General features: G+C 36.6%; 1 protein-coding gene across 1 annotated transcript; it reads right to left on the bottom strand.

Moving 5' to 3' along the window:
- Window positions 1-1,025: 1,025 nt before the first annotated feature.
- LOC18440184 (mitogen-activated protein kinase 10) lies at window positions 1,026-18,729 on the bottom strand. The gene is given in 10 exon segments (XM_088855618.1): window positions 1,026-1,253; window positions 6,667-6,768; window positions 6,848-7,018; window positions 7,020-7,057; window positions 7,271-7,426; window positions 7,522-7,671; window positions 13,092-13,151; window positions 13,320-13,447; window positions 16,966-17,374; window positions 18,188-18,729. Coding segments are annotated over 9 exon segments (1,218 nt in total). The 5' UTR covers window positions 18,212-18,729; the 3' UTR covers window positions 1,026-1,253; window positions 6,667-6,686.
- Window positions 18,730-20,204: the final 1,475 nt, after the last annotated feature.

The raw sequence follows: 20,204 nt of genomic DNA on the forward strand, positions 1-20,204 counted from the left end.
CTTCAGAGGAAGAGATAACCAGAGGGGTAAGAAGATTCAGAGGACCTTATCGGGCAACGTAAGGGAGAACAGGTGCCCGACGTGCCCACATTGTGGGAAGGACAATCATTCGGCAGCTGAGTGTCGAAGAAGGATAAAGGCATGCTTCATATGTGGCAAACTAAGCCACAAGATTAGAGATTGTCCAATGAGACTTGAAAACCAACCAAAGACTCAAAGTCGAGTATTTGCCCTCACTGAACAAGAAGCCAAGGCATCTGCTACAGTCATTCGATGTACACTTTCCATTTGTGGCTTTCAAGCTAAAATCCTGGTTGATCTTGGATCTACACACTCTTTTGTTGCACCTCACTTTGCATGCCACATAAATTCTAAACCTTCCTTGCTTGATTGGACTTTGGTAGTATGCACACCTATGGGGGAATATTCAGAAACTGATATTGTTTACAAACACTTTGAGGTTTTGCTTGAAGGGTGTGTGCTGCCTATAGATTTAATATTGTTAGACATCCAAAACTTTGATGTTATTTTTGGCATGGACTGGTTGTCCACATAACATGTTACAATAAATTCCATGATAAAACTGTAACCCTTAGGTGCCCAAACCAACCTGAGTTGAACCTTGTTGTCGTCAAGGATGCTTCTCCTATGCACTTTATTTCGGCTCTTCGGGCTTCTCGTTTGTTGGCTAAAAGAAGTGTTGGGTATGTAGCTTATGTAGTAGAAAGTTAGGATGTCCAGTCCAAGTTAGAAGAAATACTAATGGTGAGGGATTATCCATAGGTGTTTTCTGAAGAGTTAACCTCTCTGCCCCCAGTCAGGGAAATAGAATTTGAGATAGATGTGATCTTTGGCTGTCACGACCTTGCCCCCTGACCTTTACCGTACCAACCGGAGGGCGACAGTGCAGGATCACAACCAGAGGTCGCGAACGTCACTCAAGTGGGAGTGGCTCAACACGTTCAGTAATGCAGAATCAAAGCAAACCATGAAAATAAATAAAAACTCATTCATCAAGCCACATAGTACCACACAAATTATAACCATTAAGTACAATAAAATCCACAAAGGTTCTTTACAATTCTGTCCAAGGCACTACCGGCCTGACATCAACTAGACAATATTACATCTAAACTACATTGTGGCATAACCACCCAACACCTACTATAAAAACGTTCCTTGATCAGTCTCGAGCTTCAGTCGCCTGTCACCACTGTCCAGTTGCCCCCCGTCAGGGATGGTCGGTTATCACTCTACACAGATGGGAAAAATAAGAAGAATGAGCTAAAAGCCTAGTAAGTAGATCAGTGCGCTTGCATTCCCAGCTACATGAACGTACATAACAATGTGGTCTACGGTTCAACAAAAATCATATTGGCATCACAGAGTAGGATCGTGCATCAAAATATATATATTTGTCATATATAAAGAGAGTAACATTCAGATATCAGAGTATCCATTTTTCTTGGGATGGTAGGTACATCATGCTTATTACAGTTAAAGTTAGACGTTCACATGGAATGCTTAAGTCAGACATGCAGAATAGATCTATTTACTCCCAAAGTAGAAGCCACATCGATTAGGCTATGCCAATCCTATAACTTGGAACTTTTACCCTCATTCGGGAGGGAGGACAATGATAAATGGAGGTCCCATTTCATAATTCCCTCACTCACGCACACAATCCCTAACGCGCTTTGGGGTTTTCGATAGGCTGAGGCCTTGCAAGACACGACCCTCTCTTTACCTCTTCAAGCGAGAGGGCATTACACTACCATTGGAGGGGGCCAATGCGTAGAGCCCATAACAATTTGGGGGGCATGACCCACCTTGCTATTTAAAGTCACTCCACGACTTCACTCCTATCATAGGAGTCGAGGTACAGTATACCCAACTACCAATGGGGGACCCATTGCGTAGTAATCATATCATAGATATCAATTTTCAGTATAGCAGAATCACAAATCCAACTATCAATGGAGGACCCATTGCGTCGTTGCATGGCACATATAACAAAATCACAATATCCACTACCAATGAACGACCCATTACGTAGCGGTCATGGAAAATATAACAAAATCACAATATCCACTACTAATGGAGGACCCATTGCGTAGTGGTCATGGCACATATAACAGAATCACATGGAACAGAATCATAATATCCACTACCAATGGAGGACCCATTGCGTAGCGATCATGACACATATGACAGAATCACATATAATAGAATCACAATATCCACTGCCAATGGGGAACCCATTGCGTAGAGGTCATGGCACATATAACAGAATCACATATATCAGAATTGATGTATCTTATTTTTTGGCAATTTTAGACAGTGATGTCTTGTCACAAACAGGGTCATAATGCTCAATCCACTAGACAAGTGTATCTTTCAAATGGGGGTAGATTCAAAACATTTAGACGCCGTTTGGGCCTTCAAAAACCCATTAGAATAGAGGCATGCCATCTGAAACCTGCTGTGCAATTGGGACAGTGACATGTCCCACTTAGCATAGTTATAACTTTTCAATCCATAAGGCATTTTGAAGTGTTTCCAAAACCAAAATTTGATTAAAAAAATGTATCTTCAAAACGAGGGTAGTTTGAGAACATTTGGATTCCATTTGGGTATCCAAAAGTTCATGAAAACCAAAATAACGATTTTGGATTTTTATGATATCTATCCACAGTGACATATCTTAGCAAATAATTGTATAACTTCTCAATCTAGAAGGAATTTCGAAATGTGTTAAACATGTAATTTCAAGAATTCTCATAAATCTTTCATATGGCAATGATCTTGAAGAAAACAGATTCCATTTGGTAAGTCAAAATCTGTGACAATAAAGACATCAGTTCTGAAATTATACTAAATCTATCAACAATGACCTACTTGCACATTTTGAAGCATAAATCTTCATGCATATAGAATTTGCGCAATATTCGAACATGAATATTTTAGTAGATACATATATATTTCCAATGGAAGTAATTTAAGGTCATTTGAATCTCATTTGATAGGTCAAAAGTAGATTACAAAAACATAGAACCTTCTTTCAAATTACAATGTAGTTGTAGCATTATCCAAAATGACAACCAATTAATCCCAAATTATGCCACACCTCAACATAAAACCTTTTTATTGACCATTAGATACATATAAGCACTAAATCATAGGTTTTCCATGAAAATCAAGGAAGATTTCATACTCATTTTGGGCATGTAAAGGAAATCTAAAGTGCTGAAAATCATGGTATAACGATGTACACATACATACACTATTCATGCATCTACTCATGCTCATTCTTATGTTTAATTCATGTTAAATCCATGCTTAAGGACCTACAAAATATTTGACCCACTTACCTTGTGTGTCCAATGGTGTTCCCAGATTTCCTGCCACACCTCACTCCTCAAGCTCCTCAATTTAGGTTCCAACAAAGGTTAGAAAAAGGGGCTGCAAATGCTAGGTGGTTTGTCTTGTAAGAACGAGAACATGGCATGAGGGAAAGAGAGAGAGGCTTATGTACTCCAAAAGTGTGAGGTGGCAGCTTGGGGATGCCATGTGGCAGTTCAATGACATGCAGTTTGGCAGGTGGTAGTTGTGGCAGCATGCAGTAAGTAAATGGCATTCATGAGTCATGTACAGGCTCGACGGTGTAGCACACTCTCTTCTTCTCTCTTCACCGTCGTGCACACTCTCACCGTCATGCGCATTTTTTCTTCTTCTTCGCACTCTCACCACCATGCACACTTTCTCTTTTTCTTATCTCTTCACTGTCATGTGCACTCTCTCACCACTGTGTGCACGTTCTCTTCTTCTTCTCTCTTCACCGTCGTGCGCATTCTCTCACTGCTGTTGCACACTTTCTCTTCTTCTCTCTTCACTACCGTGCGCACTCTCTCACCGCCATATGCACTTTCTCTTCTTCTCTCTTCACGCCGTGCGTACTCTCTCACTGTCGTGCGCACTTTATGTTCTTCTCTCATCACCATCGTGCTCACTCTCTCACCGCTGTGCACACTTTCTATTCTTCTTCTCTCTTCACCACCGTGCGCACTCTCTCACCATCGTGTGCAATCTCTCACGCCATGCGCACTTTATAATCTTCTTCTCTCTTCACTATCATGCGTACTCTCTCACTGTCGTGTTCACTTTCTCTTACCGAGAAAGTCTGGGTCGTTACACTAGCACTGCCCCCATCACTAAAGCCCTTATAGGATGGCCCCAGTGGATCTAAAGGAATTAAAAGAACAATTGTAAGAATTGTTGGAGAAAGGATTCATTCGACCTAATGTGTCACTCTAGGGTGCACCTGTCTTATTTGTGAGAAAGAAAGATTGATCTTTGAGGCTTTATATAGCCTATCGATAGCTGAACCAGGTCACTGTAAAGAATAAGTAACCCTTATCAAGAATTTACGACCTTTTTAACCAACTCCAAGGGGCCCAACTGTTTTCCAAGATTGACCTTCGATCAGGTTATCATCAACTGCGAGTCAAGAAATAAATATCCCTATGACTGCATTTTGAACTCGATATGGTTAGCATGAGTTTTTAGTAATTTCGTTCAGATTAACAAATGCCCCGTATATTCAAGGAATATAAAAGAACATGAACGAAATTTAAGAAGGGTCCTCCTGACTCTAAAGATAGAGAAGTTGTATGTTCAGCTGGGAAAGTGCGAGTTTTGGCTTCCAAGCGTGGCTTTCCTTGGACACGTTATTTCTAAGGATGAAGTCACAGTTGACTGTTGTAAAATTGAAGCCATTCTTAAGTGGAAAAGACCGAAAAATGTGACAGAAGTCCATACTTTTCTGGGACTGGATACTATAGACATTTTGTATAACGTTTTCCAAAGATAGCGCTTCCCCTAACTCGCTTGACCCAGATGGAAGTAAGATTTGTATGGTCAGATGATTGTGCGAAGAGTTTTTAGAAATTAAAGAAGAGTGTTTGAGAACATGTTTCAGCAAAAAAAACAAAAAAATCTAGATTTGTGTGATTTCCATGTGATTTCTCTAGATTTTAGGGGTTCTTTCTAGTACTGGGCACCCGCCTAAGCGTTGGGTGGCCTGGACACCCCGGCCGCCACCCGACGTTTTTGGAACACTGGTTTGAATCATAGCCTTACAGCCTATATAATATCTCATAGGACATGCAGCTTACAAACATATATACAAATATATATATATATATATATATATATATATATATATATATATATATATATATATATATATATATATATATATATATATATATAAAGAGAGAGAGAGAGAGGGAGGGAGGGAAATGTTGAGGCTAGTCCACTAACTACCAGCTACAGTGTTGGCACAATGACCCAAATTGAATCTGACCATCTGACAGTCATGACTTCATCACATAATATAGTTTTCATATTTTTTCTACAAATCCAAATTACATGAAATTTTAGGCATTTATTCTTCTCAATAAGTTGCACCTCATAAAAATATTTAAAAAATAATTGATAAAATATAAACTGACCAAAATACCTCCGAAATATTTTAGGGGTATTTGGTCAATTTACTTTTTGCGAATTATTTTTCTTCTATTTTTATTATATTCTCCTATTTATAAAGAATTGAAGCTCAAAATGTCAAATGATTTGGATTTGTAGAAAAAAATTACAATTCAAATACAAAATGCAATCATGACCATTGGATCGATCTAGATTTAATCTGGGCCGTTGAGCTAATACTGTAGCGTTCGCTAGTGGGCTAACCTCAGCTTTTCCCATATATATATATAAGGATAATCTACAATTTACAACCCTTCAAAATACAAAAGCTAACGTTAGAATGAGTTATGAATGATTTGATTATTAACTGTGGTTTATTTTTAAAACAAAACAAAAAAATAATAATTACTTTTATGGCATCTTGCTCATCAAATAAAAGTGTATCTATAAATATCACTAAAAGACAAGGGTATTATCATCATCTTCATAAAGGATAAAGTTGAAATGTTTACTATTAGAACAAAGGCATTCTACAAATAAAATTTCAGGGCACTAACTTCCAGTATACCATTGTAAAAATTTCAAACTTGCCCTTGCTTAATGATTAAGTTACCTATGCGACAAACTTAAAAAAAAAATTTGTTTGATAAATACACCCTTCACAACCCATTCTAACATTAACTTTTGTATTTTGAGGGATTGTTAACTCCAAACAACCCCCCAACATACGCAAGCATGCACACACACACATGAGTTTGTCTAGAATTAACCTCTCAAAATACAAAAGTTAATGTTAAAATTGATTGTGATGGTAAAAAAATTATCACTTTATGTTAAAAAACATATTTTAATAGGTAATTTAATTATTAAATAAAGGCAAACTTGAAATTTTTACAAAAATACTATGGTATTTTGGAATTTTATTTGTTGAGTACCCTTGTCCTTTAATAAAATATTCAATTGTACGCCCTATGAATAAGACAAAAGTACATCTTGTTGTTTTTAGTGATATTCAAACAAACATCCTTACTTGATGAATAAGATATCACAAAAAGTAACTTTAAAAAAAAAAGAATCCACATAGTTAGTAAATCCACCCTTTACAACTCATTCTAATATCAACTTATGTAATTTGATAGGTTATTGCAAGTAAAAATACAATTACAATAAGGTAACTACCTTGGAAGGGATACATGTTTTCAGTCCAATGGAATCACTGGTCCACTTTTACCACCACTCTCGTCGAGATGAGCGAACTGCTTCTTAAACTGATCAACAGCACTGCAAAGAAAAACCGGACACCTCTCAATAATCATCATCATCCACATAAAGAAAAGGGGCTTTAAGCCACTAGCAGAACCTTGGATATAGGAAGCTTGTTCTTTCAGTTCCATTGATATAGTCCTTGAGTAACTGAGGGTGGTATTCCAGAATGTCCCGGAAAATAAGTTCCCGAACATCCTCTTTCGTCACACGCCGCCTTTCAAATTCAAATTCCATCTTTGTGATTGGCTGGCACGAGGGCTCTCTCTACTTTTGCAAGACCTTTAAAATAAGGATCAGCCAATACCTGAAAGTACGTCACAAAATGTCAAGAACTGATAATCAGATGACCTACTGTTGCAGCTAGTAACTATGTTATTTATTTTGGCATAGGGTGAGTTCCATTCAGTCAAATAATTTTCTTCTATATATGTGTCTGTGTATGTCGAGAGAGAGAGAGAGAGAGAGAGAGGGGAGGGGAAGGGGGGGATGAATTCTAATGATAAACAACAAATATTACCTCTTCTGCAGTGGGGCGATCCTTTGGATCAAATGCCAATAATCTCTCTAAAAGCTTAAGGGCCAAAGGATCTGCATTTGGAAACTTTTGGGAAAAAGGTACTGGATGCTTCTTCCTCATATTACTCAAGTATCTCCTAGCCTTCTCATTCCGTACCTGGCAATGAGGAACACACTTAAGCTTCAGAGAAAGTGTCTACCTCAGTTGTAAAGGGAAACTTGTTTAGTTCATCACAAGGGTTAGAGGAATACCCGAGAGATTGTATCCAAAGAAGGTGTACCAAGAAGATCAGTCATCAAATCCAATTGGTGAACAACATTTTTACCAGGAAAAAGTGGCTTTCCTGTCAATACCTCGGCAAATATGCAACCTATACTCCAAATATCAATGGCAAGAGTATACTGCAAAACAATTTGAATAAGGCATGTCGTTACTAAGAGGCCGCATATTAAGGAGGGTAAAGATTAGAAATCTGCAGGGTGTGAGCTGACAACCAATCTCAATACCATTTACCTGAAATTACAGGACTCTTCAACTGGGACAATTTTTTTTTAAATAAGACTGGGACAATAATCCTTCCTGAACAAATATAAGTTACTATAATTACTGTTCCCTAGGAGTACATAGGAGATATTTGTCCAAAAACAAACGAAAAAGAAACACAACCAGCACAATCAATTACTCTTAAAACATCAGGAAAAACGAAAGCACTAAACTCATTCTATGCGAGGAAGTACAGATCACATAATGTATCGGGAAGATAACTGGTTATGTTTTTTTGACCTTAAGAATAACAAAATAGTAGAAATACTCAAGACAAATGATCCACAAAAATGATTTCAATATCTCAATTGGTAGGCCAGGACACCACTGAATAGATTGTGGGGGTGAAAGAACCTCAAATGTCTGCATTCAAGGTAGCTCAAGGAAGTATCCAATCCTTGTGACCTGAATCTGGTAGTCAAGAGCATAAATTACTCTGAAAAAATAACTTCCACCAACAATTCTTCCAGTTAGAAATCTATGAGTGTGACCTCCACCGGACTCAAAAAAACTAGTCATCTTCACATTCAAAATTCACATATAAAATCCTGAGGATCACTTTCTATATTTGTTTCCTAATAGATTTAGAATTTGATGATAGTAATGCTATCTTTCAAGCATTAGAAGTTCAAATCACAAAATTTCTGCATATGACCCTAAACACTGACAAATCTTACAAAATGATATGCGGAGGATGCATGTGAGGGAACTCATGTCATTGTTTAACCCGAAGTAAAGGCTTGGAGGCACTCGAGCATTCTTTCCCTGAAATGTCCTTAAACAAACACCACCTCGCCCCCCCGCCCCAACCCAAATAAAAAAACAAAACACATTCAGAAAACACTGAAACGAGGCAAAATGCAGATTCTGCAAAATTTCCCTAAGATTGGAATCTGAGACATTTTCTCAATTGTCACAAATCTCAATCCTTTTCTCCGAGAAAAAAAATATATCTTCAGGGAAGCTAGTAGAGATGCATTTCTACGTCTAGTTGTATGATTCAAGCCCCATGTTTGCAGCTACTGAATATGCATACCAAGCCCGCAAGAGAAAGCCAGTAAATATTTCTTGTACTTTAGGTTTTGGCAACATTTTATAGATATGACGATGTTCCCAAACCTTACCTTAGTTTCCCCAGCATGACATCACTTGGTCCTAGTCCTTAAAGAAATCCTAATACTGAAAATGTTATTTTCTTGAAAAATCAGTGGACTTGAATATCATTAGACATTAGGGAAACTATCCACTTTGGAATTTTCCTTTGGTTCTCTTCAAAGGGCTCACAGGTCACAAGACATTGGGAAGATAATAATATAGTTCAGAAGATAGCCATTTCCAATTGAAAATATTTTATGATGCTTTAATGCTCTAACAATACGGGGTGATGCCAGCATTTCAACTCACTTCACCCATGCTGCTCTGCAGGGAGCCTATGACTTCAATTAAAATCTCAAAAACTCCTGTCGCTGCTGAGTCTTGAATAAATCTTTAGGACTGTTCCTTTTATTAGTTTATTGAGGAAGGAGATTACTAAGACAATAATTACTGAGACATCATCTTCTTAAGACCAATACTGATCCTTAGCCATTTATCCGTAATACAACTCCCAAGATTTCCTCAAGTCAGTTAAGAGGTGTCACAAGCACATGGGCTTTAGAGTAGAACTTCAACATGCAGGGTGGGTACCTTAACTTCTTTTAGGAAACTGCAAATGCTAAAACTGAACGATTAAATTCACAACGAAAAGGGTGAAAGGCAAAAAAATATAAAAGAAGTTTGCAGGGATATGGAGAATGAAAGATGGGGTGCAATAATTGGGATTTTTTTTAAAAAAAATGTTAACTTAATAATTGGGAATTTGGAGCAAGCTAAGAGAGAGGTAACAGAAAAATGGAGATGTTTTCGAAAGCCTAGAGTATCTATAAAGTCCCCTGAAGCATGAGAAAACAAGCAGGGCTCCATATAAGGAATATCATATTGGGGTTAAAATAAAGGGCAAAGCAGAGAACAACAATAAGCTCCGTTAAAATATAGCAAAGAAAGTCCTGGCGTTCAAAAGGTGGAGGGAAAAATTATTCTTATTTTTTATTTTATTCAATTTCAAATGATGAATATTATAGTTATGGTTTGAAGGTTTATTTCTAGGGCTTTTAGTTTTTTAGGAATTTTAGGATGTACATGCCATTACAAGTAGTAAATAATGCCTATAGAATGGGTACAAATATGGGGCACAGCCATATATGGCATTAATCACTCATTCCATGAATGTAATATACCTCATTGTCATAGATTTTTACCCTTTCTGATATCTAGATCATTGATAACCTCACTTCAAAAACAATATCGAAATTCTATCAGTTCATAATTGTGCCTCTCGAATGCACCTTTCAACACCTTGTATACAACTTAAGTAAATATGAATCAAGGACTGTCTGTAAAAGGAAAAACCAAAAGTCATTGCAAGGGTGGAATTGATAACGTTCTTACAAACAGAAACGCCCTATTCCTTAGCCCACAAGTATTGCCTTCCCATATTAATAGAACATCAAACTTTCCAAGAGTTCTTTTTCTTTTTTTTTTTAAAGTACATGTGACAATATATTAATTAATACTTTATGGTTAGAAAAAACCCATGAGATGTGCATGATAGTATCCCACAAGTAGGATGCTCAGGAACATACAAAAAAGAACAAAATAAAGAACCTTTTCTTAGCTCAGAGAGAAGATTGGAGGAAATGTGAGAGATGAGGAGGATTGGTGCGAGAAATGGGGAAAGAGTGGTGATGGAGAGGTAGGAGAGAAATAGAAAGTAATGAGAGAGAAAAAATGAGATATGAAGGAAGAAAGAGAGTAGCAGAAGGGTAGGGGAGTTTAATAAAGAAAGAGCTTCGGTGGTCTAACCATTTCCGAGATAGTTTACACAAGAAGTTTATTTTTTCCTTGTTTTATTTTCTTTTCTTTTTTTTTCTTAAGAAATGACACAGAGTTTCTCAAAGATCAGAATTCAAAATTCTCTTCCAACATATTGCATTTTTATGTGCTCAATTTCACACAAGGGTTTGCATGTTGCAAAAGAGTCAAACAATGTACAACAAACTTCAGGAGGACCGACGTTCGGGCCTTCAGACGCATTTTTCTGCCTAGTTTGTTGGGCTTGGGCATAACGTGCATAGTGATATTGAACATTATAAAGCTTTCGCTGCCATGTCCAAAATGGGATCAATAATAGCGATTTTTTATATCTGAGTGAGAAGTTATGCCCATGCAAAATCTGGGTATTATGCCAATGTTACCTTTACGACTTTGTCTTAATTTATTTCTTCAAGGGCAAAGGTGTGAAGTTCCAGTCAAATTTTAATTAGGAGTTTCAATCCCATTAGTATTAGGATTACAAGGTCTAAATAAAGTGTATAAATAGCAAAGTTACCGTTTTGGTTCAGATATGAGTCATCGTTTAGAAAAATTGTTTCTTTGAATTCTTGTGAATTCTGCAAAGCCATTGAAGCTAGACTTGTTAGCTTCCTTTTAATTTCGAAACAATTCATCAAGCTTCTTTTAGAAATCTTCAATTTTTTTCTTTTGGGTACGAATTTGCATCAGAAATTCTTTTAAGTAGTTGAGTGTTTGCAACTCCACATAACATCACACCCTAAACTCATTAAAGATATTAGAAATAAGTCACCAGAAAGAATGAGAAAAGCAAAAACAATAAATAGTGCGCCATCATGCCAATGTTTCAAAAAGCACTAGGCGACGCCTAGGCGGCCAGGGGGGTCAAGGCCGCCTAACGCCTAGGCGGCTGCCCAGAACTTGGACAGCCCATTAGAAAGAAAAATGTCTTTATAGTCTAACAGTATAAATATAACTATATAACACATAAGAATTCGGGATTCAGGGCACATCAAATGTAGAGTACACAAGTCCACATAGCACACACTCCTCCATACTCCATACTCCATACCCATAAGTTCATATCCAATTATATCAAAATAATACAAGCAATAAAAAAAAAATCACTACCTTTGATTGCTCCATCTACAAACTTCCACCTCTAAGGTGCTTCTAAGGATTCAAAATCTTCTAAAAAACTCCCTAGATTTATAAAACATCCAAAACTAAATCTAATATCACTGGGTGATATGATTAAATCAATTTCTCAAAACTTTGAGAAACCCTTCGATCCTATGGAAATCACCAAAAACTAGTTTTTTGGGGTTTTTTTCTCTCTCTAAAATAGGCTCTAATGGATTTTAGGTTTCAAATGAACATAAAACCCACAATTGTGCCCCTTAAGTATTAAAAAAATGACCAAAAAAATGCCCTCTACAATGGCCATTTCCGCCCCTAGGCGGGGAGCAAGCCTTGGGTGCCCACCTAGGCAAGCGACCAGGGATATCCTACCTAATTTGGCTGCCTTGGCCTGGGCGATGCACCCAGGCCTTCTGGACCGCCTAGGCAGCTGCCTGGGCAGTCCGCTTTTTAAATCACTGCATCATGACACAAAATTGACTCAACAAGGTGCAAACCAATGAACCTATGAACTGCCTCAATAATACAACTACTCGAATAATGGGGTGGAGTCATTCAAAACTCTAAACAGGCGGCCACCTCAAGTCAGTGCACAACCAAAGAGGAAAGCACGACCCCCTCTGGAAGATTTTTTTTTTTTTTCTTTTTTAACTTCCTTCTGATGTCAGTATACTAGGAACCAGGCACATAGCTTCAAGATAGGTTATCTCCCAGCACAGTTGGTTCAGGAGAAAAACACAAAACTACATTACTATTGCTAACAACACAAAGCCCTTAGAATCCAACATACAGTTTACGGCGAATTACGTATACAAGAGCTACATCATAAGAGAATGAAATAAAAGCATTAGCAAAATGTGCTAATTCTAGAACATCAACTAAAAAAAGTTGATAAATACAGAATTACATATGTCGCTAGCCATATTCATCTCTAAATCATGTCATTAAACTCAGAACTGTTTGTCCCATAACATTCTTAAGTGACTGACCAAGCACCTAAACAGAGAACAGTCCCCACACTCACGTATACAAACCCTAAAAGAAACAAAAACTGTCATGCACATGTCAATTTTGTAATCAGATCTGTTTCAATTCCCAATGATAAATGCAGTTTCAAACAGAGGCAGCAGTCAACAACTTCCCATTCAAAATACCAACAAGGTGCCAACACTAGATAATTACTGGACTGCATGGCTCTTATTTTCCCAATAATTTTAAATGGAATTTATTAAAAAAAAAATGTTCTTACCTTGGAGAAAAAAGATCCACATAACTCTGGAGCTCTGTACCACCTAGTTGCAACATAATCCTGTACAAAAATAGAGCAACTAAAACTTGTCATTAATACATTATCCAGATAATCAGAGTTAATAGCCAAAAAAATAAGAATAGAAGTTTACATGTGAAGGTAATAATTCACAAAAACTATGCTCGCAAAAATTTCATCAGGTGTGTTTTTTAAGGCATAAAAACATACAGTCCAGAAGATTGTCGTGGGAGTATCGTTGAATGCCACCCTTGCTAACCCAAAGTCACAAATTTTAAGTTTGCAATTTGCATTTGCCAATATATTCTTCGGCTTTAAATCTCGATGATACACGTTTGCTGCAAACAAAGCAAACAAGATTTAGAATATGAAGCACATATCAAATCTTGTCTATCCAACACAATCATGCCTAAATTGGAAAACCAAGAAAATAAATAAATACAGATCTTTCAGCATATAAATTTGACAAGAGTATAAATTAGTACATACAAAAGCATATCGTGTTTATCAAAACCAAAAATAACAAAAAACACAAAAAGAAAAGGTAGAAGGCATACCAGCCTCTTTGAGGTTGGTATACTTTTTTTTTTGATAAAGTTAACATTGTATTACTTAGAATAAGCGAGAATACAGTAGAGGGAGGGAGGAGACGACCAGGATACCCACAAGACGGGTACCTTAATCAACAAATTTTGGTGCACTGACCCTATACAAAAATTAGCCTCTTGAAGTGGCTGATTACAAAAGGTTGAGCCTTCAAAAAAAGGGGCTTGTAAGGGGATCTACTAATAAAAAGACATCCAATGGAACTGAAAAGACAGTAAGGGGATCTACTAATACAAGAAATTTTAGAAGACATAAAGCTTGTAATAAGAGAACTACCTCGTTAACACATCAAGTCAAGATCTTAGTTATAGGACAGAAAAGACTCCAGTAGAGCATGGAGTCCTTAATAGACCAGTTGAATTGTCCCTTGTTAATTATCAGGTTCACATAAGAAACTCCCACAATTCGATGCATGTATTTTAGTTAGGCTTTACTTTCACTTAAGAGAGTAAGAAAAGCTAGGAAAGGATTTGCTTGAGACACTTGGTGCATCTAACAAAGCTTTCCTAGGAACAAAACGAAAAAAGGAAACTACAACGACTTTACCAGAGACAGAGCAACTATATAACACAGCAACTTGCAACTATATAACATGGCAACGTTATTGCATAGCAACTACCATTGCATTTACTTTCATATAACAAACTTTGTCAACACCCTCCAAAATTTCTGGACACAAAATATATTGACCATCTATTGCAACTATTTTCTTGAACATGGATAAATTTCAATATTTACCAAGAGAAAAATGCAAAATCATGATCCAAATCATGGGTGCCTAGGTTGGCTTAAGCATATTTAGTTCGCTGAACTTGGTGTTGCAATATCAGCCATGTGTTGCTATATTTAGATCGCATTTGTTAGATCCTAAATGCTGGCACCAAACCAAAACATCCAAGTGTTGCGATACATCTTCTCATTTGTTATTGGCAAATGATGAAACTACCCCACGGCTTTTAATCAGTTACAGAAGGTTAATATCATTTCTTAGAAGGTCCAGCATCAGGAGATTGGGGGTCTGTAAGATAAGTGGATGGGGTATATGGTAAACTCATATTTTTAGGGAAAATTCAAACTTGGAAGAACCTAAGATGATGCTGATAAAGATAATACTGTAAGCGTGCCAAAGTGCATCAATTTATAGGATTTCATAATGAGTTTTGGGGGTTTCATAAAAGGCAATAGATGGTTGCACAATTGCAATTGTCTCCCGTAGATAGTCAAGACTAAATAATTATTTATAAATAAGTTTGCATTTTACTCAAAATTCTTGTGAGCATGACCCATGCAATAGGGAGGCAAATTAGATGGCCTATGAGCTAGCACACCTGGTGTTGATAGGGTAAGATTAAGGTACTGAGCCATTATGTTAACTGCAGTATATAATCAACAAAGTACATACATCTGATACACAAAATTGTACTCGTACATTCTGACACAGAAGATTCTCATGGTTAATGATCCACTCATGTAAATTTGATGAAAACAAGCATGTGCATTTTTCTTCTGCAATTTTGCAAAAGAAGACAAAAGAGAGTAGTGCACTTAAAAAAGAAAAAACCTGAGGGTTGTGCAATATAAAAGGTGTAACAAACAATGTCCCACATGCATCATAGCATTCACTCATCAATTTTCAACATGCAAAAACAATTCCAAGTACTTGCTATTAATCAAGCATAATACAAGAATCCTAGAGACGACATGAGCACTGATGCAACAAGAATATTGGAAACGAATTCTTATTTGGAAATCACAGGAATGTACAAAAAGATGATTCATCAACAACAAATATGAATTATTTCGCAAAGGAGAGAATACCACCATGAATCCCTCAGGTCTGAAGATGCAATGGTTGATTATTTCCAAGGGGAAATATTCTCGTACCCCCTATTTTTGGTTTTCATATCTCAATAGACCCAAAGATTCAAATATATCTCCTAATCCCCTGACTAACTTTACTCACTTTTAACTATTTTTTTAGCCCTAACAAATATAAAAAAGACATGCTCATTCTAAACCCTTTCTGTCTTTACGTGATATATTCCTCCAAAATTTCTCTCTCTAACATTCACCCCCTTTGTCTCTCTAACGGGAGAGAGAGAAAAAGAGAGAGAGACGGGAGGAGCAAGTGGGAAAATAGGTAGACAGATTTAGGGGAAAACCACATGAAGAGAGAGAAATGATGGTGGTTAGAAAGGATATGTCTTTCTTATATTTGTTTGAGGCAAACAAATAGGTTTAAAGCGGATAAAATTAGCTTATGGGGTTAAAAGATATAAAACTTAGAATTTTTATGACCCAAGATATGTTTTGAAAACTTGGGTCTATTGAGCTATAAAACTTAAAAATGGAGGGTATGGAAATATTTTCCCTATTTCCAAAACAAAGTAAAGAATAACCATAAAAAGATGTCCATGTCATGAAGTTCACATTCTAAACTAAAAGGGAATGACATTTTCTTTAATGAATAACAAATTATTTGAAGGTACTAAAAGGGAATGGCATATTAAAATAACAAAACATTAGAGAATAATATCACATATATTACATGGCATACAAACTTAAGAAGTCCCCAGTCAGCTGCTGCAGTTAAGTCCCAGCACTATGCCAGAAACACGTCCCACCTCAGCAGGACTTTTCCACCTAAGCAAGAAAGAATGCTCAGAGTACTCACCACACATACAACTTGGAACAGTGCATGAGTTCATCAAACACAGAGAAATAAAAAACGATGGAGAAACACTAGCTCCGTCATTGCACAAAAATCCTAAGAGGGAACAACATGAAATCTTCCATACCAAACAATACTGCATGCACATGACATTCAAAATGTATAGCACATCTTAGTAAGAGATTTTTTACGCAGAGTTGTATGCTGATATAGAAATTTTGTATAGATATAAAATGAATTAATAAAAGGAGAATCTGCCAGAGAATAATCAATTTAAAGTTCACTTCCTTTCCATAGAAAGAAATGGAACGAAGAGGGCCAGTTGCATTGGAATCAGAAAAAACATAAATAAAGCAAAAAGGATAAAGAATCGAGTAAATGCCCTGTTTGCAGTCCTTTCAGTTATTCTACAAATCAATGGTTTCTAAAAACCGAATCAAAGTCGAGAAAATTAGAACACGGAAACACTCCTCAGCGATAAAATTGCCATGCATTTACTGCTTCACAGAAACGCAACCCAACTTTGCCTGTACATTTCACAACCAAATGCCAACAGAACAGAATACAAGGCCAGTGTACCTGTATGCATGTACTTCAAAGCACGCAGGAGCTGGTACAGGAAGAATTGATAGTGTTCCCTCGTCAGGTCATCATTTGCCTTGATGACTTGGTGGAGATCCGATTCCATCAGCTCAAACACCACATATATATCTTTGAAGTCCCTTCTTGAGGGTGGCAACATGATGTGCTTTATTTCAACAATGTCGGGATGGCGCAGAAGCCTGGGCAGCGTGATTTCACGAAGAATGCGTGTTGCATCAGAGATGTGCTCAAATATATCATGTATGTGCTTAATGGCCACTTTCTCTCCTGTGTGAGTATCAATCGCAGAGCAAACAACGCCATAGCTCCCTTTCCCAATGACCTCCTGAATCCTATATCTGTTTGCATCTCCATGTTCTGAAAAGAAATCCACTTCAGCTGAATTCTGCACAAATAAGAACGAAAAAAGCCTCATTTGAAGAAACCATGAAAGAAAAAAAAAAAATGAAAGCAATGATAAGTACCTCAAAAATTCACATGAAACCGAATAGTAGCGTATAATATATACCATAGAAACCTCAGAAAATACCAAGCTTGATTAAAAGAGAATAGTGGAGAACCTGCATCGGCTCTATTTATTTCAACAACCCTTGGTGTAATTTGCAAAAATTTCAATTTTTAAGCATCCCAATATCACTTCCAATCACATTTTAGATCTTTACGAGAACAACAAGCACATATAACCCTGGGGGCTTTTCCAGGGCATCGTAAGAGACGACATTGGAAATTAAAAAAGCCCATCCGCACCTGATATGAAATTACTAAGGGAAAGCTCTCTTCTATCTAAGGCCTGGCGAATTCTAGTGAGAGAATGTGCAAGAAAGCAATTTGCGAAATTCCAAAATTTGAGACAGAGGTAGACGCAGATATCACTTGCAACAACTAATTCAGCAAGAGAATTGAAGAACCAGCAAAGAGAAATGATTTGGGCAACAATAACTAAAGAAAGACCAAATCCAAGAGAAGAAAATCAAGAGGTAGGGGATGTTTACAGATATCGACTCATAATTCAACGTCCAATCCAGAAAAACCCACAAAAAATGTCAGAGTTCACAAAAGAAATTATACACAATCCAGATCTCTGTCCTCTACAGTTTTGAGAGAAAAAGAAAAGATCCACAAATTAAGAACTCCCAAAAAAGTGGAACAGAACAAGAAGCAGTTGTAGTTTAAAGAGAGAGAGAGAGAGAGCATTTACTTTCTTGCGCTGATCTTGCTGCATTGTAATGAAGTTGCAGAGACCAAACCAACCAAAGAAGCCCCAAATATCCAAAAAATAGATATAAAAGCAGCGAGGATCTCTCTCTCAAATGGAGATCCTCCGAATCAACCGCATTTGCCCCATCGACCTCTGCTTCTGATCACAAGCCCAGAATCTCTCCTCACTCTAGCCCAGCTCTTCACAATACAAAGAAGAAACAACACAAGATCCCTCATAGAAAACCAGAGAGCCATGGCCTGTTCGGCCACCTCAGCCTCAAGCCCTGCATCGTGGGATCCTTCCCCTGCAACTCAACATACGCTGCCCCTCTCTCACTCTACGCACCTTCCCCCAACTTGCACCAAAATACCCAAGACCCTCTTTTCTTCGCCTTTCTCTCTCTGTCTTCCGCTGAACTTCGCCTACGAAGAAACCAGATCTCAATAGCAAAGAGAGAGTTACGATGGTACAGTAACTCGGAGGGTTTCCGCTAGTGTGTTGTGTCGGTAAACCTAAATATGGCTTCAGCAAAACCAGACAAGAGTGAAAAGAAAGCACAGCCGACGCTTGAAAGAGAGGTTTAGAGAGAGCAAGAGAGAAGTTTAGAGAGAGAAAGAGTTGTTGGGGGTGGTATTATTCCCTGAATCTAGGCACCGCACCTCCCTCCGCCTCTGTATCGTACTTTATATTCGTAGTTTGGTAGCACTCGTCGTAGCTATAGCAAGAATATACGGTTTCCCGCGTATGTAGAAATTCGAGCCTCTTGATAAATCAAGAGATGAATTTTAATACTTAATTTTTAAGGGCATGTTGAGTTCATGAATACAGAAAATAAATAAATTTTAAAAATTATAAATAATGATTCTAGTAAGAAAACATGTGGACCATTAATTTGCATCATTTTTAAATCTACTTGCATCCATCTTTAACATGGATGCTTTACACTTTCTTTATGTATTAGTAAAAATGCGGTCGAGCCCGCATAAAACAATTTTCTAAAATTGAATAGAGCTATCCATACCATATATTTTATTGGGTAAAATCCAACCAAAAGGTTAAGAAAGGTCTAAGGCTCTGTTATTAAAAAAAAAAAAGGTAAATTTTCACCTCAAAACTCATTGAAAATTATAGTTTTAGCATTAGAAAATCTTAAAACCAATTATCTTAATCTTGATCATTATGGTTTTGAAAAAAATTAATGATTTCAAAAACTTAAAATAGTGTATTTTATAATATATTATCTAGACTATTCTTTTTTTTTTAGGTTATATATCTATAAGATTTATACTATTTTTTGAGCTACAAATTTCATAATTAGCAGTCGAAATAGATTATGGGACCATCTTAGAGATTTTCCATGCAAATATTTTTTTGGACAGTATTTCAAGGTGAGGCATTACTTTTTTTTATAAACCCTAAGCTTTATACAAACTGCATCTAAAATAATTTTGAGATCTCAAATATTGAGGATGTAACCTCTTCAACTAACCTTTTAAAAAAAATTTCCAAGTCACACTCTTTATGTACTTAAGAAAATAACGTCCCAAGGCCTTTTAATATGATTGTAATGGGTTCATTCAGTTAATAAAATCAAGTACTCTGGTAAATAATAATAATATTAATATCTTAAAATTGAATTAAAAACTGTTTAATTTTTTAAGAATAGGATCTAAGTATTTAAAATTTAAATTTTATTTTTCAAAAATAATCATCCAATGATTTTTTAGATGGTTGCCAAAATTTCATATGAGAAAAAAAATTTCTTTCAAATAGGAAAATAATATAATATGTTTGACAATTTAAATCATTAAACAAACATAATATATAGAAAATATTACAAATAAGAGAGAATAGGGTACATTGTCGATTTTAGGAAGGAATCAAGATTCATCCCCGATGAGAATCAGTCTACTGATTCATAGAATCCTATTTGAATGAACCATTCCCCAACTAAATCTGATCATAATAAAACCATTTTCTCTACATAAGCGGTTGAGAAAGTGGTTTCAGTAGA

The sequence above is a fragment of the Amborella trichopoda genome, chromosome 13 (genome assembly GCF_054954075.1).
Source record: "Amborella trichopoda isolate Santa Cruz 75 chromosome 13, AtrichopodaSantaCruz75HAP2 v2.0, whole genome shotgun sequence".
NCBI classification, from domain to species: Eukaryota; Viridiplantae; Streptophyta; class Magnoliopsida; order Amborellales; family Amborellaceae; genus Amborella; species Amborella trichopoda.